At 46.7% G+C, this 23,573-nt stretch overlaps 1 protein-coding gene across 2 annotated transcripts in view; it reads right to left on the minus strand.

The window, feature by feature from the left end:
* LOC142567830 (uncharacterized) overlaps positions 1 to 23,573 on the minus strand; it is a 91,225-nt gene that overhangs the window by 38,759 nt on the left and 28,893 nt on the right. The window contains exons 2-3 of one of the 2 annotated variants that reach the window (XM_075677982.1): positions 23,321 to 23,483; positions 6,634 to 6,727 (exon numbers count right to left, since the gene is read on the minus strand). In XM_075677982.1, coding sequence (XP_075534097.1) covers positions 6,634 to 6,727; positions 23,321 to 23,483 — 257 coding nt within the window. Of the gene's footprint in view, positions 1 to 6,633; positions 6,731 to 23,320; positions 23,484 to 23,573 lie in introns of both variants that reach the window. The other variant, XM_075677981.1, reaches the window with a different exon arrangement.

The raw sequence follows: 23,573 nt of genomic DNA on the forward strand, positions 1-23,573 counted from the left end.
ACATCGAACAAAAATAGCGGTGACTCCATATATCTAACGTCAAGCAGCGGGAAAGCGCCCCCAGAAGCTGGCTTTCTCTCGTGTAGGCAGGGAAACCCGGTGGCGCGGCTCCATCCAACCGCTCTCCCTACCGTGACCAATCTGCGTCAGGCAAGCCGTCGAGCCCCCCCCCCCCCCCTGCAAAAAACAATCCTGGCCCGCCCGCAGCGCTTGCTCAGACTGCCAATCATAGGCTCTTGTGCCCTCGTCGCATAAGATGGCGCAAGTGCGAGTTGTCTCGCTGTTTATCTGCTTCATTGTGTTTGTGCATTGTGGGCCTTCTCTCGCAGTGTTGCCGTGATGAAGCGGCAGAATTTTCCTTTTGTTGTGAAGCTCGACATCATAAATCGGGTCGAACGTGGTGAGAAGTCGGATGTCCCCGCAGCGTGCGAGATTCTGAGGAGCACTCTCAGCCCGATCTTGGAGAACAAGGGGGAGATTAGGGCTAAAGAAAACAAACTCGCGACCCAGTGCCCGTGGTGCCCGACGTGTATGCACGGCCGTGCACATCTGAAGTTGCTTCAGATGTTTCGACTTTCGCGTGCCCGGTGATGACTGTAAATTCTGATGAGCGCGATGAAGCCATTGCTGGTGTTGCCGAAGTTTGGAGTGAGCTGTCAGAATTTCTGGAAGTCGCTGACGAATCAAAAGTCGACAAGTTTGGGAGTGCAGATGATGGTGTACCAACCACGGGCCCGAAAACGAAGACTACATTGCCGACATCATACCAAGCACAAGGCAAAGTGGGCACAATGAGGAAAGCAATGACGGTCATTTGCCCACATCCTCCGAGGTGATTGGTGCACTCACACTAGTCCGGTGCTTCTGTGCAAATGTGGACAGTTGCGGCCTCAGCTGCTCCGACTCCTTAGACAGCTGACAACAACCGCTGACAACACAGCATATAAAGAGCTTTCATGTTAAGCAGCCAAAGCAACGCCAGTATATTTTTACGGAATGAAAATATACTTTGAGCAAGAAGGACAAAAATTTTAAGATACTAACAGCCATTTCATTCAAATAAAAGAAGGTTGGTCAGAGTTAAAAAACTTCCAAACAAACATTTTGTGCATATGCGTTTCCTGCTATGTTAATACATCTATAATACAAAATTTATGAATACATATATCGAAGTAGCTTAAGATACAAATGGAAAGTATCATATCGGATACAATAACTGCAGTAGTATTTTGTACCTGTATCTCAAATACTTGTTGTCCAAGTATTTTGTATCATATCGTGATACAATTGCAAACTATCTTTGCTCAGTCCTGGTGCTGCCTAACTGTTGTAATTAAGCTAGCTCATTGCTTCCAAAATTTAAGTGGAATTACCACACGAATGTAAGAAAAATCACTATCATGCCACATCACTGTTCGCATAGAAAGCGCCCACCAATATCCTTAAACCTCGTGTCCACTGTCTACTAATCCTGCATGTCAAACAGCAAATGCTCGAACTTGGCAGAAGAAGGCATAATCGGTGAAGCTCCAATTGTGTACCAACCCAGCTATCAGCATGAAATAGCCACACGCAATATGATAAGCTTTCTCGCACAAAAGCTTCATTCACCTGAAAAGCGAAATCCATATAGCAATGAGCATGACATATTTAAGGGGAAATGCGGCAAATTAGTGGTCAAATTATCAAAATTTTCAATTTTCAGATTTATTTTTTTTCGCGATCCATGAACCTTTATTTGCCACGCGATAAAATACTATAACAAAATACAAAATACGCTGTAGAAATCGAGAAAGCAGCACTTTCATAGAATGCTGTCATCAGAAATTGCGAAAAAATCGGGCTTTGGAAAGCCCCGTGGGGCCCGTGAATCGCTTGGCTGTAGTGAACTAGAAGGCTTTCTAGTGGTGCGATCGCAGCGCCCTCCCCTTGCTTGCCCCTGTCGCCGCTTGTAGCGAAAGTAGCAGTGGCGCTGTCGTCGCTCACTCTTCCTATTTAGTTTGCTCTGCGGCATGGCTGGTGTGACTTTTTCCGCATTGTATACTTGTTTAGCCTCGTGAAACGGCTTAAAAAGTAGCGTCTAAACTATTATTACACATCAGTTTGCACAATTGGATAAGCACGTGTGTCACAAAGGTGTAAGTTATCTCTTTTTAAATCCCCAAGAGACGAAGAACGACTTTTTTTGGAGCGTAGCCTTGATCGCTTGACAAGCTGCTTGACGCAAATTGCGCTGTGCGCCAGTTGCACCTTGAACTACATTTTATTGCGAGAGTGTATGTGCATACATCATCATTGGTGTTGAAGTTCGAATGCCAAGGGGAACACCAACGCTTGCCCCTTATGTGCTTCTGACGATTTTTCCCAGCCTGCCTGCATATTTGACATGAAAAACTCCAGCTTTTCAAAGCGCATTAATTGCCATTAATTGCCTGAGCTATTACAATCTTGCCAAGAGTGTCATCGGATCAAACATTCAAGAGGAAGTTGCTAGCTCGCTTTTGACAGTTGTAAGACCAGACTCCTATTTTGTACAAGCAGCAGCAGTTGATTGACTTGTTGTTTAATGAGGGAGATCTTGAAGACGCCGAAGGCTCGCTTGATAGCAGCTCTCTGAATGTAGCAGACCACGCATACATTATTCACTGTAGTGACTCAGGACTTACTTATTATGTGGCAGGCCTTGTCACAAAGAAGTGTGTACCGAAGACAAAGTGTAGTGCACGCATGAACCAGCTTCCGCTGCCTGCTTCACATGGAAAGTGCTTAAATACTGCCGTTTTCACAAAATCTTGCGACTTCGCTGGTCTTCTCTACCCTTCACTGAAGCTTTTCGTGTTTATCGGTGAACTTGAAGACATTTTCACTGGCTGCTTTAGCAAGAGTTAGCTACATCGAGACAGCATTATAGATGTGTTGGCAGTCGTCAACAGGAGCAGCACTGGTGGTGTTGGTTCTGGTGAACATTGGAAGGTATTAACCGCGAAGTTGATCGGTTTTTACGTCGTCCCACAAATGCATTTCTATAACAAGGGTCTGAATAAGTCTCGTGATGAGAAACGAAGCACATGGCAGCAACTGAAGGTAGGCCGATCATACATGGCTGCAGTGCCACAAATGTATGCTGCCATTCTTGTGCCTATTCTAGCACACTGCGTTAATTTTTAAATTAATGTGCGAATAATAAACTGTTTTTGAACAATGTGAATAAATATAACATGTGCTTTTATTCTCATGTCTGATGACTGCAAGCTGGAAGAGATGGGAAACAAGATGTGTACAGTAAAGTGTTGTATTGTTTCAATGCCACCCGTAAAACCAAGGTAGAGTGACCTCCCAAAACATTCAAGCAGTGTATTGGCAAAAGTAATTATGCATCTGAAACTAGTCTATCTTGTCGCGTCTGTGACAAGTTGTCATATCAGGGCAGCGTTGACAGCAAAGTAGCAGCGGGTAAAAGCTGGCAGAAAAAGAGTGATCATGTAATCGCTGCCTGATCAGTATACATGGAAGTGAGCTGTAGTTTTTAACATGTGAACATGTAAATTTCAAGCGATGCTAAGATTTTTATGATCAAATAGTGTCTTACATGCCAGCTCGGCCAGTTGCGTGCACGGAACTGCTGAAATAAAGGGATGGTACAGTGTGCACATACTCAGCCATTTTGCACAGAGAACACAAAGCATGAAAAAAAAAAGGGTTTAAGGAAGTATGACAGAATTTGATGGGCGCACAGCAATGACCAGCCGGCCATTCATATGTGACGCGCCTCCGAGCGCGTTCACAAGCAGATAGCGATGCCGGTTACTGTAACAGCTCTATTTGCGTATAGCACTGAAGTAATCAGCCAAGCTGTTTTAAATATACTTCAGCCACCTCCCATTAATGCGCGCATCCGTGCATATGTGCTTTTCTTACGAACAGCCAAACAACTATAGCTGCAGTACCGTGAACTTGCTAAACCAACGCGCCCCGCTTTTTTTCCTAGCTTCGTACTGATACATGGGACGCACCATCATTTCTTTGTTTTGTGTGTGTATATGAACGTTTTTTTTTGTTTACTTCCCAAGTCCCGACTAGCGAGTTTCTCGTAAGAAACTCCACTCAGTATAATGCTGCGCGGCTGCTGGCTGCAGTGCGGCCGGCGGCATTTGTCAAGAGTGGTCACCGCCAGCACCGCCGTATCGTTCCACGATGAAAGGCCCAAGAAGCCGCTCGCGCTGCTAGAAAGCCTTCTAGTTCAGTGTAGCCCAGCTATCCGTTGACACAGCGCCACCATTTTGGTATCATCGAAAAGAGGGAAGATCGGAGCTAAAGATAGCTGTAGCAACGTATTTCTCCACTGAAAAATAAATTAGTAAACACAAGCGAAAAAAAGGCAAATGCGGCATTGCGGCTGGGTGCAGTAGTCACGCGGGGCACATGGCGCGCTCCTATTGGCTGTTGTGGATTTGCATTGCTGTCGAACCTCTTTCGCACGCATTTGCGCAGTAGCGAGCTGCGCATTTCGATCGAGGTGATTGATGATTGTGGTAGCTTACACACATTTTCTGTGATGAGCCCCAAAGGAATCAAGTTCTGAACGGCCCACATGTACTGGAGACCACGGAAGGCGTGGAAAAGAGGGACAAAACTACTCGTAGGAGCGGATGCCGCTGAGCTTGCTGACGAGGCACAACCAGTGCACGTGGGTGACCGGGAAAGCGCGGCCGTGTGCGGTGCTGACGATACGACCGCGAGCTATGGAGATGGCGCGTCCACAAGCGATGGTGAAGGCCCGTCCGCGAGCGATGGCGACGGCGCGTCCTCGAGCGATGGTGAAGGCGCATCCGCGAGCAATGGTGAAGGCATGTCCGCGAGTGATAAAAATAAAAAATTATTGGATTTTAGATGCCAAGACCGCTTTCTGATTATGAGGCACGCCACAGTGGAGGACTCTGGAAATTTGGCCACCTGGGGTTTTTATCATGCACTTACACAGGTGTTTCCGCATTTCGCCCCTATTGGAATGCAGCCACTGTGGCTGAGATTCAATCCCGTGACCTCGTGCTCAGCAGCCCAACACCATAGCCACTGAGCAACCACGGCACGTCTGCGAGTGATGGTGAAGGCGCGTCCACAAGCAATGGTGAAGGCGCGGCCGCGAGCGATGGTGATGGTGCATCCGCGTGTGATCGTGACGGCAACGCGACATTGGTGGAGCAGAGGTTTTCGCATCAAATATTCGACTGCGGATTTTAGCTCCAACTCTCGCTAATAAAGAGGTTGCACAATGAGAGACAAGAGCGGACATTACGAATGTGGTGTCATCTACCTCTGCACAATGGATGGATGCACGATGATCAAAAAGGCAACTAAAGTGCATGAAACTGCTGCAAGAAAGCGAAAAACTACATGAACATGTAAAAAAAATGTGTCTTCACAGGCAAAGGACTACATCCCTGGCGGGTTTTAGGCGTTCAAAGTAAAGATTTCGATGTTTACAACATGTAATTGTGCAGTTGCTTTCAGTCATCCCAGTGCCATCTCACAACGAATGAAGACAAAATAATTCAGTCTTTTGCACTTAGATCCTGAAACATTGATGAGTGCAACAAAACTGTCCATTTTTAACTGCACCTCATAAAAAAAATTTATAATGGGTCTTTTGCAAAAGTTGTAAAACAATTTGCATAGGAAAGCTAAAAAAATATTTTTATGCTCATTTCGGCATTTAAAAAATGAACCAATAGCTTTACTGCACGGAATGGGCCTTTGTGAACATACGAACGTGAAAATCTTGGCAAACTTATGTGTAATTAATTAATTAATTAATTTGAGGATGACCATTAGGGGCTGTCAATTGTTGTAACTCGAAAAACTATAATAGGCACAAAACTAATTTCAGTTATGACATCAGCACAACAGATCACACCTGCATGTCAAATTTCACCAATTTATTCTCATAAATAAAAAAAAGAGTTTTCATTGCCATGTCCCCCCCTTAACAAAATGCACCAAGAAAAACAAGCTTGTCCACCTGGCCACTCTGCTTGTCTCTTAAAGAAACATGAAGAATGATGGCACAAAAAGCATCGATGTAGCAAATGCGATAGCTGGGTACACAATATTTGCCGTCTGGAATGCACATAGTACCCAAAAGCACACAGTATCTTTCACAACATGGCGGCAAACACTACACCATTTTTTTCAGATAGCTATCGTGTGCTAGCTGTTTGCCCTGGTCCAAGCAAAAATCTGCTGACAGCTCAGAGAGTCTGTGTGTTCCCGTCCGTGAAAAACAAACGCAATTCTGGCAGCTCTTGGACTCGTGGGCGGAGCTTCCAAAGCTGTCTGAGCAAGAATAAATGTGGCACAGCAGTCCGAAGCAGTCCAGGACTGTCAGGGACTAATAATCAAAGATGCCCAGTGCGTCGCTATATTACGAGTTGTTTCAATGCTTGATATAAATTTTGGCTGCCTGTGCTTCAGAGTTTCGGATAACTTGGTAAAATGTTTATTGCTTCCTACGGTACGGGGAGAGTTAATGTCAGCTGCCCATCAGGGAACACGCGAGAACCACATTCACAGCTCTGCTAGCAGCACTGCAAACTACAGCATGTTGAGTGTCGCTCAAAAAAGGAGGCAGCATACGTGTGGTGGCGACTTCTGCAGGCACCGCAGTCTGCATGGCTGGGCAGTCTGCGGCCATGAACATGGTGCTTGGCTCACCGACATGCAGGAGGACCTGCTGTAGAAAGGTGCAACACTGTTGGAGGCATGCACTGAATGATGAAGCAGTAAGTGTACATCTTTTGAAACAGCACAATATTAAATTATTAATTCTATTTCAGTATTTCATGCCTTGAAGTCAATGCTCGTCTTTCTAATCTTGAAGCGTGCAGAAAGATATTGTAACTGTGTCTTCTTCCTAACAAGTTTTACCACTAACCTATGGCAGGCACCGTCACTACACCTGCTCAGCAAATGTGGCAATCCATACCTAAGCCATCCCAAAGCCGTTTAGCCTCCACATGCACATGCAAACTCATTCTTTGTCTCTCGTGGTATTATTTATTACAATGAATAAAATAATGTATGTACAGAAACTATTTACAATACTGCGAGCACCAGATGGTCATAGCCAATGACAGGACAATGAGCACAAGCAAGAAAATTAACGCCATACAAAGCAACGCCTTTCATCAGACTAACTAAAAATGACATGTAAAGCACCTAATCAAAAGTGTATACCAAACCGGCTGACATACACTTTGAACCTAAATGTCGTTCAGGTGCATAATCATCTGAGTGAAATGGACTGTAAATGAGGGAATTATTCTTTTTGCATTTCAACCTAGCATACAAGTTTTCCATGGGCTATACAGGCCTATCAGTAAAAAGGTACCAAATAGCATGTCGTCACATGGCACTGACAAGATAGTGGCTACTGTGAGAATTTACGTGAAGCTTTTCCTGGAAATTTTTGTAGAGGACACGTCGGGACAAAATGGCATTATTACAATCAATAAAGAAGTGTCGAATAGTTTTAGACACATTACAGACTTACAAAGGCAACTGTCAATAGAAGCAAAAATAAATACACACCCTTTTTCTAATGCCATGTTCCAACTGGCAAGGTTTCAGCATGTTTCAGTGTTTGTGATGTGTCTTGCAATTTTTTGCTAGCAGATGACATGGCACAGCACTAGTTTATCCGAGTGGATCTATGGTGCACGAATGTAAATATCTCCCACTTTGGTTACAATAGTCTAGCTGGCACAAGGAGGTTAGGTATTCGTTTAATGCGTGGATGGTTGTCAAGACATAATGCAAAGGGCTTGTAACATACCAAACTGCTTTCATTTGAATAGCTTTCTGTTGGGCTGCATCATCAGTTAGCCCAATGTGAATCATTATAAAAGCAACCCTAGAGAGGGAGGTGTGCATTATCACTCCTTTGAAATCTTTCAGCTCTGTGCTGCACAGGAGATTATTGGCAGGGGGGAGAAAGAGAGAGATAAACAGGATGGGAAAGGCAAGGAGGTTAACCGGATGAGATGCTACCCTGATTATTGGCAGGAATTACCAGGGCGTTGTAGTGACTTCACTGCAAATTTCATTACTGGGCAAAGAGGAGGCAACTTCCTCACAAGGCCTGAATGAAGGGTCACTTGCGATTTTTCAAAGATGGCAAATTGACAGAGTGGTAACGCCAAGATGAGGCGATACCAGCGTCGTTCATCCTTTCCGGGGGACGCTATTCAAGACAGCTCGAGCAACAGTGGCCGACCGGAGCCTGGACAGGGACAATGGACAAACTGCAGACGAGAACTTGAATATTCTGTCCCTATTTGGTCACATAACCAGGCTTATCTAATCCATAACCTTGAAGAAATTCAGAACCGCGCCATGCAATTCATCATCAGAGGCTATAGCATACAATCTAGCGTCACTAATACAGCCCAATTTCCATTAGCTCAACCCTGATGGGACCGATAAAATTGATTGAATTATTCAGTGGGTTGAGTTAAACAAGATGCAGAAAAAATGCTAAAACACGCCATTGATTCATTTGACAGTACTTGCCCAATGCTAACACGCCCCCTAATCAAACGTGAGCCCACTTTATATGTGTCCAAAGTAGTAAAATAATGTATAAATTACAGTAAAGATCCTAAACAAAGTAGAAATGTGACACACCCAATTTTTTAGCTGTTGCACAATGACATCCAGTTACCCAGAGTCAACTTCGCCACGAGGTTTTTGTAGTCCGCATCGCCACAATACATCCATGTCATGCGGCAAAGCATGCGAAAGCGGTTTTTGGTTTTGAATTTGACTGCAGCGCGCAGACAAATTTCGGCCCAATTTTCTTTACAAGAAGAAAGCCGCACGTTATAATCGGTTAAATACCGTAATATAAAATTGTGGGTTATGGTTATTGCTGAAAAATCTCCCTCAGCGGACCAAAAATAGGCGTTTTTGACAAGAGATGACGCGTGCTCAACGAATGCACTGTCCCTCAAAGCATGGTCTGCAACTGTCTGCACAAATTACACACAAAGCCACAGGTGACTTGGGGTGAAGCCCGCTTGCCATGTTTTGCCTGGTGTTGCCCACATGAAACAAACCTATTGCTGAAAAAGTTCCTGTGAAATAACCTTTTCTTTTAGCTCAATATCCTTAATCTTAGTGTATTACGCACATTTTGGCAAAAAATAAACATTTCCTTCAGATGTTTTTACGTATTGTCCTTAAAGAGCTAAGTGTGGGCTACATTGTCTAGAGATGTGCGAAGCAAGAAGCCTTCAAAAGACATGAGCAGACTCCCACACAACACTCTCACTGGACTTATGAAGATGTATACATTGTAAATAAATAAACGTTTGTATTCTCAACACCTCAGCACACTCCGTAGAGTCCGTCAATGATGTCTTGCCTGACCAGACTACCGTGAATGGTGCACACAGCCTCACCAGCCTAGCCACTCTAGCAGGCAAGGTTTCCAGAAGGCTACATCCCCTTCAGCCGTGGTGTCCACATTTGTGCATGGAAGATTGAATCACCTGGTGGTGCAAGTCAAGTGCCACTTGGGGAATTGAGTGGCTCTCGGCAGTTTTGTAGACACATCGCAAGTGAACCACTAGCGCCATCTCACTATAGGATTGCAAAGCTCAAGCACAAAAAGCCATTCGAGATGTGCGTTTCCACATTCTACAGGTCGGCACGTGAGTACCCCTCACAAATCTCTTAATTTTGCCATCACATGTGTTTAATAGCAAATGATTTTTAATGTAAATTGCTCATTTTGGGGTCTGACATTTGCTGATATTTAATTTAGCTTAACTGGAGCTTGTCTCGTGTTACAAAGGAAAAGATATATGCACGCACAAACATGCACAGTACGCCTCAATGCCTGCAGTCTTGGTAAGCATACGGAGTTAGCTTATGCAACTTATGTACATTGTACTGATTTGTAGAGCGTGTTTTGTGTCTTGTAGGTCTCAAAGATCACTCCCGCACAATAATTAAAGTAACAGTGTCATCAGCTGAGCAATTTTTATTAAAAATTGACTAAGGAAATGTGTCGGATGGGGACCTCTCGGACAATGAGGTGCATAAGATGAAGTAAAGGCAAGTGTCCATTTCTAAAAAATTCTGTAGTAATGCTATTATTTCTCTAAATCTTGTGTTTCACCCCTCCCCCCCCCCCCCATGTAATTATGCCCGAGCACAGTCTCAAGAGAGCGAATGACTGGCAACAGGTACTGCTGGTGAGGACAAAGAGCCCCTGCCACCCCAACCTAAACGCAAACAGAAATCAGAAGTGGATTGATAATGAGGATTTTATGCCTACAAGCAGCGATTGCACATTTGATCACCAAGAAGCGACAGCTCCGCTGGAGCCTCTTCAGTACTCTCTGAAGTATTTACAGAAGCAATGTTCACTAAGCTAGCCAAGTTCACAAACATTTATGCAATGCCCAAAAACTCCAGAAGGTATGATGGCATCAACCAATGGCTAAGGCACATCGCTAGAAACTTCGCTCAACGATGAAAGAACCACGAATGCAATTGGAGGTCCAGAGTTTGCTGCTGCAAGTGAGAAGTTTTTCTTTGATTGTCTGCTCCAAATGACTGCTTTTATGAATTTCATACCAAAATGAGAAATCCTGTGTTGTAGCATTCAAATGTTTCCAAAAAACGTTTGATTTCATAAGCGAATTTCTGGAAACAGACGATTCCTAACCAGGAAGCCTTACTTTTAGTCAAAAGCTTAAGATTGCCATTGAGGCACCTCGTGCACAATTGCGCACTCAACCTAATTTTTCGAGGGGCCAGAAATAAAATTAATTTTAATGATTGCAATGTGTTGCAGTACGTTATAGAACTATAATCCGATGTAATTCAGAATTTGTTGTTGTAATTCTTAATTTGAGCTTGAAGGGGCTATAGGTGAACAGTGTAACTCCAATTATACAATTTTCTCAGGACCACATGAAAATGTTGCATAATCCTGGAGCAGTATAATCCGACCAACAAAAATTATGCAAATATACCGGCTTTCTGCAAAATAGTTGCAAGGAGCTTCAATTTAAGCTTTAGGCTAATACTGTGAGATACTCAGAAACCGAAATCACCAAAATGCAAATGCAAAAAGAATACCATAATTACTCGCATAATGATTGGACTTTTTTTTTAGTTGTTGCAAATTTAGGGGTGTGGATATTACGTGGGGTAAATTTTCCGGATAAAAATTTTTTTTCATCCCGCATTTGCTGTGGGATGACAACAGGTCAACAAACAGGCAGCTGCCGCTGTAACAGTGCGGGACATCAAAACAAAAGTGGCAGGCAATGAAGCAAGTCGTACGCACCGAACATGATTTTTTTTCCTTCTCACGATTACATTACGTGCATTGAAACAGTTTCTTCCATATCAGTAATGAATAATATCGTTAATATCGGCAAGTTTGTGGCACTAACGCAGCCATGTCCACTTTGAGGGGACACAAACAGGAAATGGGCATGCTCCGCTGCCAGTGACACAGAAACACATGGCGGGCATGCTGCGAAAACTGCGGTATTTGTCTTCCCTACATTCCTAATACAGCATGTTTCCGCTAAGGGTCGGCGAATATCTTAGCTGTGTTACAAGCGCTGGTGTACGGATAGGGTAGACTTCTGAAGTATCAATGTAAACATGGCTACGGTCGTTGCCGCTCGCAATTTGTTACGTGCCAACGAGTGCAGACGAGAGGAATCGAAAGACGCCTTTTTTGTTGTAGATTTTCTTCTTCTTTGAAGTGCAGAATGTGATGAAAGGAATGAAATGGGGCATCTGCTTAAAGGGAAGCTGAAGAGTCTGTCGAATTCAATAAGACGCTCATATACGGATGCGGGAACCTTATAAACCATGTAGGTAAAATTTGGTTTTTTTTTTTTTCAATTAGGAGCGACGTAATCGTCAGTTAAAGTTGCGCTGTAGCTCCGCCCCCCGTCGAATGCCGCGCGCTGCTGCTGACGCTGACGATGCGAGCGGAGACCGGAAACCGCGGTGTTGTGACGTCAACTCTAGTGTTTTGTTCCTTCGCAGCCTGCACGACCGTGCCTGACCGTGCTTGTTTCTGCGTGCGTGCCATCGTAATCTGCTTCGATCGACCCTGCATTCCCTTGTTGGTGCGTCTGCGTGTATGTAGAGTGGTAGTCAACGTGCGCTTGCATGTGCTGGAAAGCCGGCGCACGCCAGGACGCTACGCTCCCCCCTTCTCTCGCACACAGCGAGAAACCGACCGTCTCACGTAGCCGACGGAAGTCGCCGCCTTACGACTTCGGTTACGAGTAGTGTGCGGATGGCGCACAGATGAAGGTCACTACACGTACTGCATGAACCGGGAAGCTTTTCACACGTTTAAACCGTCTTTGTAGATTGCCGACAGCTTTGGACAGCGCACAAATGCCGACGATCGCATCCCCGCTTACGTTCCACGAGGAGGCATGCAGGAACACAACACTACAGTTGTTTGACCGGAAACGAGCACTAGATCGGCGAAAGATCGGCGAGATGACTAGATCGCTTTGCAAAAAACATAGTCACCAAAGAGCATTTCCAACACGAGGAGATGCCAAGACTTCGCTTTCGTTCGCGTCGAAAGCACTGCTCGCACCAGCATCGTTTGCTTCTTCGAGAGGCCGGCTCTTCGCAATCGGTAGGGAGTAACGCCGAACTTTTCAGAAAAACGCAGTCTCTCTAAATTTTCCATTTCCTCTTAATTTTCCATTACAGCACCAAACTACCTGGCACCGCGCTTCATGTGTAGCGGCAGCGGTCGCTCACTAGAGTTGATGTCACGAGGCGCCCGACCAATCACAGGCGGAAACGAGACGCGCTGCTGGGCGTGTCCGCTGCTGCACTTTTCGTCGAAATAAAATATATTTGCGCTTTCTTTCGCTCAATTTCGATACGGTATTCGTATTCGGAGGGTTTAAAACCATTATGTACACATGTTCACTCATTTTTTCTGGAAAACCTTTCAGCTTCCCTTTAAGAATCTGTTTGGTGCATGCAGACCGCTTGGTAAGTCTTAAAGATTCGTTCGCTTAGCATTCGACAGATGGTAAGCACAATCATCATCCTAGACTTGGCACATGACATATTGCTGCAGCACGTTTAGGGTGTGATCATTATGTGGGAAACAAAAGAAAATGAATTCTGACGACAAAAAGTCGATCATTAAGCGAGTATGATCACTATGCAGGTAAATATGGCACTAGATTGCAGATGCTAATCATACTTTATTGGAGACAATCAGCGCTCGCCAGCATGCTAAAATGGTTTTTCTGTCATCTACTCACTGATGAAAAATCGGCCAATTTCTTATAGACTTTAAGCCACGCAGCAAGAGCTGTCTTTCAAGCAGAACAAAACCCACAGGAACATCGCCTATGGCGTCGTCACCTGCACAGACGAATCCCTGAATATGAGCCATGCTATGCAACACATCCGTGAACGTAGGTACAAGCACGGTAGCATCTGCGGCACCTTCCGAGGTGGCAGCTAGCAGTGTGCCTCATTGATTTTACACATCTGCTTGCTCATGGGTTGACAGAGCCAGCCAGAGCCCCTCCAATTTTGTTGGGTTGCTTCACCCATCGCGCAACGCACATCTAACACATTCACGTTTCTCGGGCTGGAGGGTTTCTGCTTACCCCCGAGCTGGCAAAACCGGCCAGGATGGGTTTGGTCTGGCAGCTCTCTGGAAATTCCCTGACTAGCAGATGACAGAAGGAGGCAACGAGTGCTCGCCTCCACTTTTGTAGAGACTCGATGGATTTCAGCATGGTGCATGAGGACATTTACCTCGCTCAGCCAACTGGCTACGGTAATGACCTTCAGTTTTCATTGCATCTGGCATTATCTTTAATAAAGCTTGTTCTGCCCTGTGAGATGGTGCAATATGAGAGGCAGAGAGCTTAATTTATGTTAGCATGTTAGTGCTTTGTTGTTGTGTCCAGTTTTCCTCGTGTCCCTTTGAACAGCACGTGGTGCACTCATGCATGCTATCTGCGTCTCGGAGATTGCAGACGCTCATTCGCACACGTTGCTGTGCATTTCGAGTTTAGTTTTTTCTGGTGGCATCCCTTCTCATATCTCTAATCCTCATGCGATGGTATCTCACATTCCTGTAGTTAGCGAAGATGGTCAGTCACATTTAGCCAGCCTTCGCTGTGTCGGATGTTTGGGTGCATGTATGGCATTGAAAGCGTAACGTGGTCTAACTAGACCGTCGATGTGAATAAAATGCACTGACTCAGTAACGGCCAGCCAGTCTACACAATCACACTTATATGTTCGATTATTGCTCTTGATCATGATAGATATTGTATAGCTGACAGTGCGAGTTGCAGCTCCAGTTTCTTCACCACAGGGGCCATAAAAGAGGCACCATCAGCTGAGACGACTTTCTGAAATCACAGTCCAAGCAGGTCGGCACGAAGCTAATAAATAGGTACCCTGTGCTGATAGATAGGTACCCTGTGCTGATCCTGCTTGTTCCAGTCTTGTCAATTATGATGACAGAATGCCAACTCATCAACGTCGGTAGGCAACGCGATCACTGCGAGCAGATATCTTCAAGCAGGAGGCAACCACTTTCGCAAGATTTTGTGCCATGGAGCCAGACGTGTCGGAGGGTGTTTGTTGTGCTATTCAAAGAGCAAGCTGTGCCCTTGAAAAAGCAAGCCGTGCCATTGGAAAAATGAAAATATGCATCCCAGTAGTGTGTTTACATTCATCCCGGCCAGTTGTCCCGGCATTCAAGTTGTAATGGCCATAATGGGGTGACAGTGGAGTGTGCGCTGACAGTCTTGGGCTGTGCGGGACCAAGCCTCTGCGGTCGCGATTTAATCCAGCGGCTGAACAGTGCAGGTGCTCCAGTGGTTAGTTTTGTAGAGAACTCGGCGGCAACAAATGACTCGAGCGAATCCAGCGTGAACAGCATATTCAATGACTACAACGACGTGTTCTCCGAGGAACTGGGGCTAATCAAGGGTCCTCCAGCCAGCCTGCACATGAAGGAAGGCGCCGTACCCAAGTTCTGCAAGGCCAGACCCATTCCATACGCGCTACGCGAGCGAGTGTCACTCGAGCTAGACCGTTTAGTTTCTGTGGGCGTGCTGTCGCCGGTGGCACACTCTGAATGGGCAACGCCCATAGTCGTAGTGCTTAAGAAAGACGGCGCAGTAAGAATCTGCGGCGATTTCAAGGCCACAGTAAATCCAGCGTGTGCAACTGAGCAATACCCATTGCCAATCATTGAGGATATGTTTGCCCGATTACACGATGGGGACTATTTCAGCACTTTGGATTTACGGGATGCATACAATCAAGTGGCGCTAAACGATAACGCGAAGAAAGTTTGCGTCATTAATACGCCAAAAGGGCTATTTTGCTACAATCGACTTCCTTTCGGTATAGCCTCAGCGCCCGCAATATTCCAAAGGAAAATGGATGAGGTATTGGCTGGCCTTCCAGGAGCACAGGCTTATCTTGACGATGTGCTCATTTCCGAAAAAGCGAGTGACGGCGGCGAAAGGCTGAAAAACGTCTTACAGCGCTTCCGAGAGCGCGGTGTAAAGCTAAGGTTCGATAAATGCAACTTGCGCAGCCCAGCAGTAACTTATCTAGGCCATCGGATCGATCGTGATGGGCTTCATCCGACAGAAAAAAACCTTGACCCTATCATGAAGGCACCGAGCCCCTGTAATGTCAGTGAGCTTCGTTCATTCTTGGGTATGATTACTTTTTACGCGCGGTTTCTGCCGAACATGTCAACCACACTTGGCCCATTGTATCAACTGCTTGAAAAGAACGCATGCTGGCAATGGAAACAGCCGCAAGAGCACGCGTTTGATCTTGCCAAGCAAAGCCTTAAAACAGCCAAGGTTCTAGTTCATTTCGACCCTTCGAAGGAACTTAAACTTGAGTGTGACGCGTCTCCGTACGGTGTGGGAGCTGTCTTGTTTCACACGACCGGTAACGTTCACAGGCCCATTGGGTTCCGCTCGCGAACATTAACGCAGGCGGAGCGCAACTATTCGCAGCTCGAGCGAGAGGCACTGGCACTGGTATTCGGCGTCACGAAATTCCGCGACTACCTTCTAGGTCGGGAATTTACCTTAGTGACTGACCACCAGCCATTGCTGGGCCTGCTGAAATCGGACAAGCAGACGCCCACAATGGCCGCCGCACGGATACAACGTTGGGCACTCCACCTGGGGGCCTACCGCTACCGGCTACAGTATGCACCAGGACGACAGATGCTGAACGCTGACGCCCTCAGCCGACTTCCGCAAAGATCTTCGGAATCTGAGAATGACGGTGAGCCGCCCGAATATGTGCTGTCGCTAAACCAGCTGAACAATGGCACCATAACAACGCGTGAGCTGAAAGCATTAACGGCTTTTGACCCTGTCCTGGTCGAGGTCAAACGGTACATATTACATGGGTGGCCCAGAAACGCAAACGGAATGGCCCGGGCCGTACTGCCGTTTTTTGACCGCAAGCTCGAATTATCCGTAGCACATGAACTGGTGTACTGGGGTAATAGGGTCATAATACCGACCGAAGCTAGGGAGCGAGTGCTGCATCTTCTACATGAAACTCACCAGGGTTCACCGGCAATGAAATCTGTCGCTCGTTCTTTGTTCTGGTGGCCAGGCCTCGATAAAAATATTGAAGACGTGTCTGCACAATGCCAGTACTGTGTGCAAAATCTGCCGATGCCAACTGCAGCTCCCGTCGTTAACTGGCCTGAAACAGGCGAAAGGTGGTCCCGTATTCACATTGACTACGCGGGTCCGATCTGCGGAAAAATGATACTCGTAGTAGTCGACGCACACACCAAATGGCTCGAAGCAATACCTTTGTCACATGCCTCAACGCAGACTACCATTGACTGTCTGCGTGGCATTTTCAGCAGGTTTGGAATACCGCGCACGATCGTTTCTGACAACGGGACCCCATTTGCCAGTCAAGACTTCGCGTTGTTCGTGGCAAACAACAACATTGTGCACCTTCGATGCGCTCCATACCATCCCCAGTCTAATGGTGCGGCGGAAAGGGCAGTGCGAACGATAAAAGATGGTCTTCGAAAAATGACGAAAGGAAAACTGGAAGAGAACCTAGTACGGTTGCTATTTAACTACCGGAGGACTCCGCGAAAATCGGGTAAATCCCCAGCAGAGCTCCTTTTGGGCTATCAAATACGCTCACGCTTGGACACATGCTTTCCTCCAGCACTTGCAGGGCCAAAAGAGGACCAAGATGACTGGCTGCCGCTACCTGCAAGTGAAGTGTATACCCGCAATTACGGTGTGGGGAGCAAGTGGACGCCCGGGCATGTGAAGGCGACGTCGGGAGCGAGAATGGTGACCGTGGAAACATCAGACGGAGTCATCCAGCGGCACGTGGACCAGGTCCGCCCTCGACAGGAAGTACCAGGCGTCAAACCGACAGTAACTACAACCACCACACATCGCAGTGAGCCGGACCAAGCAACACAACTACAGCATCCAGAAACGGTGAATCCGGATGAAGGCATAACCGCTCGGCGCATTCCAAATGGCACCCGTTCTCCAGACTTTGCGGCACCAGATATTCCAGTGGCCCCGTTGCATACAGGTGTCGCCCAACAAACTCTGAGACGCTCAACGAGAGAACGCAAGCCAGTGCAACGCTTTCATTTCTGAGGAGGAAGGAATGTTGCAACTTAACGCATTTTCGAAGTGCGCGCACCTTTTATCGCCTCATCTGGCGATCCTTCGGGTTCGGACTATCTCTACTAACACGTGCTCCTTTCTATCTTCCTGCCACTCGGCTACTTATAAATACACTCTACACCTTTGAATAAACGTTCATTTTGTTCTACTGACTACGCTGAGGCTTCACTGGTCTGGCGTTATTGCGAGCACGCCATGGCTATGTTACAGCAACCTTTAGGCAGCTTCGGGTTGTCTCGAGATCTAAGGCTACGTGATTTCCTATCGGTGCTAAAATTAGCCCGCTGCCGTCTAGCTGGCTGCGGGCCTACCAGAAATTTGAAGATCGAACAGGTTGATACAACGACCTGCGTGAAACTGGAAACCCAATGACAGACACGTGAGAAGTATTGTTTGCTCAAGCATAAACAAAGGTATGAACTGCAGGTATGCATATGCATACCCGATTTGATCTGCATGCCATTCAGTGGCTAATCAATTCGATCTTTGCACATGCTTTTACATTTTCCGTACGCACTAGGGTGGTACTCTCGGGTGAACATTTTTGGAGATAGTTTCACTTTCATGAGCCTCAGCAATGGATGCGTTAAAGTATGCAGCCTACAGTGCTCTTAGCACTGTACGAAGACAGTGAGCTTGGCACAGTGCAAAAAACACTGTTGGCCATATATGCGAATGCATCTAGTGAGAGGAGCAGGTGCTGCCGAGAAAAAGCACAATGGGAGGCAAGGAAGGGACAAAGGCGGCCGGCGGTTGAGCGATGCGAAGAGGGGGAAGAAAAACGAATGAGGAGAGGGCAGGGAATGTGAGGGAAAAAGAAAGGAGGCTCGCAGAAAGCCCAAAACGAAGTCGGAGCTTTCCGCATGCGAAAGGGCACTCCTCCCTTCCTGGCGGAGGTGATTGTGCCACGATCAGGCTGCTTGAAACTGGCGGTGCTTCTCAGGAGTCTGCCGTTGGGTTTATAGGCTCAGTCGACCTATATGCAGAATCGTAAAGTCGACTTATGTGAGGGGTCGAAAGTAGTTTCCATCGAACTGCAGGTAGCATCACACGCCGTGCACGCATAATTCCGCAATAGCTATCAGACATGGTGCCAAAGAGAGCTGCTTACAGAAGAGGAATTTATCTTACGATATGCTCTAAAGTTTTGTTTTCATACACTATAAATGCTTTGCTGACTAACTGTGAGCGTTTCACGGAAAAGCTGGCAGCGCCGTAAAAATTGTGGGGTTTTACATACCAAAACCCCTTTCTGATTATGAGGCATGCTGTAGTAGAGGACTCCGGAAATTTTGAGGTTCCTGGGGTTCTTTAACATGCACCTAATCTAAGTACATGGGTGTTTTCGCATTTCGCCTCCATCAAAATGTGGCCGCCGTGGCCGGGATTCGATACCGCAACCTCCTCGTGCTCAGCAGCCCAACACCATAGGCACTGAGCAACCACGGCGGGTAGCTGGCAAAACTTCACAGGGAACTAAACCACGTGACCAATCACATGCGCCCACAAGCATCTTCACGTGTTTTTGCACCCTTTGCATGCCTGTTCACCATTTCTACATTTCACTTCGCTTGCAAACAGTGGTGTGTGCAATTAGTATCGCTGCCCGACGGACACCAAGATGCCACAAGCACCTCGGCAGCGGTACAGCACTGCTTTCAAGCTGCAAGTGATCCTCTAAGCAGAGTGGGAAAACAATGTTGCAACGAAAGAAAAGGTCTCCACCAAAAGTTATTGTGAAGGTGAACGAAAAGGGGTTTTTTAATGATGAAACTGTCCTCGAATAATTTCGCCTCGTGTGGTGCAGGTGTGCGGGTACACTGCTGAAGCCCTGCAGCATGCTCATCCTGGACTCCTTCCGTGGCCACATCACAGATGGAGTTAGGAAAGCGATAGTGGACTCTGGATGTGAGCTGGTCATCATCCCAGGCGGACTGACACTTATTCTTCAGCCGCTGGATGTGGTGGTGAAGAAGCCATTCAAAGCCATTCAGTTCTACAACGAATGGCTCCAACAGGAAAACCTGAAGACACCGACAGAGTGGCTGAAGTGTGCTTCTTTGAGCAAAGTGGCACAATGGGTCAACGATGCCTTACGGTATGGACAGCTAACCTAGATAGTCCATGCAGTGCTTCCCATGTGCAGCATCTCTGTACTGCCAGCACTGCTTCCGACGGTGAGTAGCAGCAGTAGTTCACATGATGGCAGAGTCGTAAGCGATGTCTCAAGGACAAATAAATGTTTCTTTGCATGACTCACTCTTCTGAAAAACTTATTCAGGGTGTCTACCGAGTTGACATTTCCAAATTCCCCGAGTTTTCCAGGTTTTCCTTGAGTGCCTTTGCCCATTTCCCCGAGTGATGCAGAACTATGTTTTATGTCAAAACGGGCTGAAACCATACCGCCTGATGCTGTCACTCTCGAGTAAGCACATGAAAAAAATTAAAAAGCGACTTAATCCAATTTGAATACTAAGGAGTAGTGTTTATGTTATTCAAAAAGAGAATAGAAGGCAGGGGTTAGTAAAATGCACAGCAAATAAAGTGTCTTCGAAAAGAATTGCAAATAAGTCGGACATTCACAAATACGAATAAAAAGGAGATGCACATAGAAGCAAATATATTCGAATATGAGCTATTTCTATCAACTGATAGCAAGCTCAGTGGTATGAGGCCCGAACTCTGTCACAATTGAGATTCTCTCTCAACCGCTCGTATGTCAACCTCAACTGTCCTGGCATACTCTCAGCCCGTGCACGACACCTGAGTGTTGTGTTTCACTGCTTTAAAGAGTTTATTTTGGTTTGGATGCGGGGCACCTGCATCTCGGCATCAGCCAAAACTTTGTTTTTTGAGCTCAAGCTCCTTCAAAACGGCGGCAGCAAGCTTCCTTTCCCGTTTATTCCTCAATGCGTACATCACATCTGTTCTTGTCCTCCTTCTGCCACTCGTTCGCCCCAAGGACCATTTGAAGCATCTTGGTCAGTTGCACAGTCCACGGCCGATTTTTAGAACTCCCTAGGGGTCACGAAAACGTTCGAAAAATCGGCCAGTTGGAAAAAAATAAATGCGTGTCATTTACTGCCCTTAGGGGCTCAAACCGCCACAGGCACGTTCGAAAACGTTCTGAAGGCCTGTCGGTACACATATTGGGCATATCGGCGCTCGTACTGTGACAGGAAATACCGGGTGCACGTGTGTATAATTAAGGAATACATGCTGTTTTCCATGGCAATAGCCCCTTCCCACGCTTATGCTTCACTGCAATACATTTGCGTATGCTTCACCATGTAACATTTCTGTGCAGAGGCGAAGCTGACTTTCGGGAGCCGGCATTATGCAACGCACTGTGTTCTCTAAGTTTCTAAGCCAATCGCGAGGACCACAAAAGCGGAGTCCGTGCCATTGCTGACAGCAGCTAATTCTTTCAATAAAAAATTCGGCACCCAACGGCAACAAGCTTCATAGCGAACGTCGAAGCAGCTAGGCCTAGCGTTGCCGCAGTGGTGGCAACGGCTGCCAGCGGATCTGCGTGCGAGAGTGCCGGTTCGAGGTGGCGAAGTAATCAAAACTAAAGCCCCTGCATCTACGCGCCACCGCCGCTTGGTCGGCGGTGGCGCGTAGATGCACCTGGTCACCTGGTCGGCGGAAACGTGTATGGAGGGGCTTTAATCAAAACGGCAGCGGTGGTGCCTTTGATTATTGCCGTTTCGGACCTGCGGTCACGGCAAAACGTCCGGACGGCGAAGGGTTCTTGCGTCCGAAATTTCACACGTTCTGATACGTAATTGACTCAATGGGGCACGTGGCGGTGCCGCGAAGCCGTCCAAATTATCGGAAATACGGAAAGTCGGTCGTTGACTGCACACTGGCAACTCATCCAGCCGACGACAGGGCGTCAAAGACGATTCATTGCGATTCCTGTCTGTTGCTCGAGCCAGCATTACCGCGACTTTCGACCCTTCCAATAAAATTGCCGCTAATTTTCCCTGATAGAGGCCCACATCCCCTGAGTTCTCCCTGACTTTTTCCAGACTACTCGAAATCCCTGAGAATTCCCGGTTTTCCCGGTTGGTAGACACCCTGTTATTGGTGAGCTAGGGCCACAGCTTGAGGCTGTGCTTGGAGTCAACTTCTTTTTGCCTAGAAGGGGTTGCAAGTTGGGGGGTTGACTTATAATTGGCAATATATGGCACATACACAGATATATGTACTAAAGTAAATATTGTCATGCGGTAGTGCCAATGAAGAAGGCAGAAAACTGTGAATGTCGAAACTTGTGTTTTATAGGGTGAACCTGTGTCCTCAAAAACAGGCTACAATCAAAGCACAATGATAGCGGTGAACAGTCAGTGATCGCCGAAAATCTGATCAGTGGGTCAAGCGTGTCGGCTTTTATACATCAGTCATTGAAGGTTCTAGAGTAATCGCTGGTGCCCTCGTGTCTTCCAGAAAGTTCTACACCATTCGTGTCATGCATACATTAAATCAGATTACGCAAGGTTCGGTCACAACAGACAGCGGAGAAAACCATCAATAACATGTGGGAAACTTCCAATACATGAAGGCACATCCTGTGCTGTGCGACAACATTTGATAGGCAGTGAAATGTGGTCACCCAATAAAGATAAACAAGTGCACATGTCAATATCATTGAGCGGTCACCTGTCATTAAATAGCATTTCCGTCTGTTTTCTGTTTGACTCTGCCCAACATTTTGCGCTGACAAACCTCAGTTATAATGCAAAACTAACCAGCCCATGTTCTAGGTCAAGGGATGTTCCACATCCAAGCATTCCTGTGGTGTCACAATGCCCTTTAGAAAATGTACTTATGGCAGTGAAATCAAAGCGCCTATTACGTGAAGAAAAGTTGGATAAAGGCACCACTCTGCACTTCATTGATGAGGAGCAGCCAAATGCAAGCTGGCATGATTGAGGTTATATGCAAAGTACTGAACTAAACTATGAACTATAAACTATGGCTTTCTGAATGACCATACAGCGAGTGTGACTCACCGAAGGCTTTACATATTTTATTTTCACCACAGACAGAGAAACAGACAGACAGGTCTGTTTGATTCGCTTGCAACATGAGAACCAGCTCACAATGGTGCATGAGAAGACCATGAACTGTGCAGCTCTACTTCAGTGGTGCTAACACAATGTGACGCTCAAAATGAATGACAAGAGGCTGCAGGCCTTATGTTTAGTTTGGGAGGTCCCAAATCACACGTATCGCTAGTTTCTGAGGTGTAAGAAAACACCCTATGCTGTGTGGACACAGCACACACATGTAAGTGGAATTTCAATGGTGCTCACACCAGCGCAACGCAACATTGATTGTTGCGCTGCTGCTTCGCACCTGCACGTTTGCACAAAGTCGGCACTGTCAGTAGGGAGGGTGCAGAATATTTGCGAACCAACTCTTCACCTTGTCTGCACAAACTACCCGCGTGGTTCAGAGGGTGCCACACAGCCGAAACGAGAGGCAGGGTGCAGCACACTGTGAACAGGCAAATCAAGCGGGCCTCGAGTGGGCCCCAGCCGAGGTACTACCTGCTGGGGAGGAGGATGAGGCACAGGCCTAGGCAGCAGGAGACGACCCCCACCGGTTGGCCCTCCATCCTGCTTGACCAGTAGCAAGATTTGGCCCGCTTCTGGGGGTGGCTGTGCACCAGGAGGTGGCGGAGGGAGCCGTGGAGGCATCTTGCTCTCCTCCCTGCACCATCCGACAGCACCGAGCAAATTGACGCACATTCGTTCTGAAGTTTGTGCAGTGCTAACAAAACATTGAAGATGAATGGTGAAG

This window comes from Dermacentor variabilis, unplaced genomic scaffold (genome assembly GCF_050947875.1).
Source record: "Dermacentor variabilis isolate Ectoservices unplaced genomic scaffold, ASM5094787v1 scaffold_14, whole genome shotgun sequence".
NCBI classification, from domain to species: Eukaryota; Metazoa; Arthropoda; class Arachnida; order Ixodida; family Ixodidae; genus Dermacentor; species Dermacentor variabilis.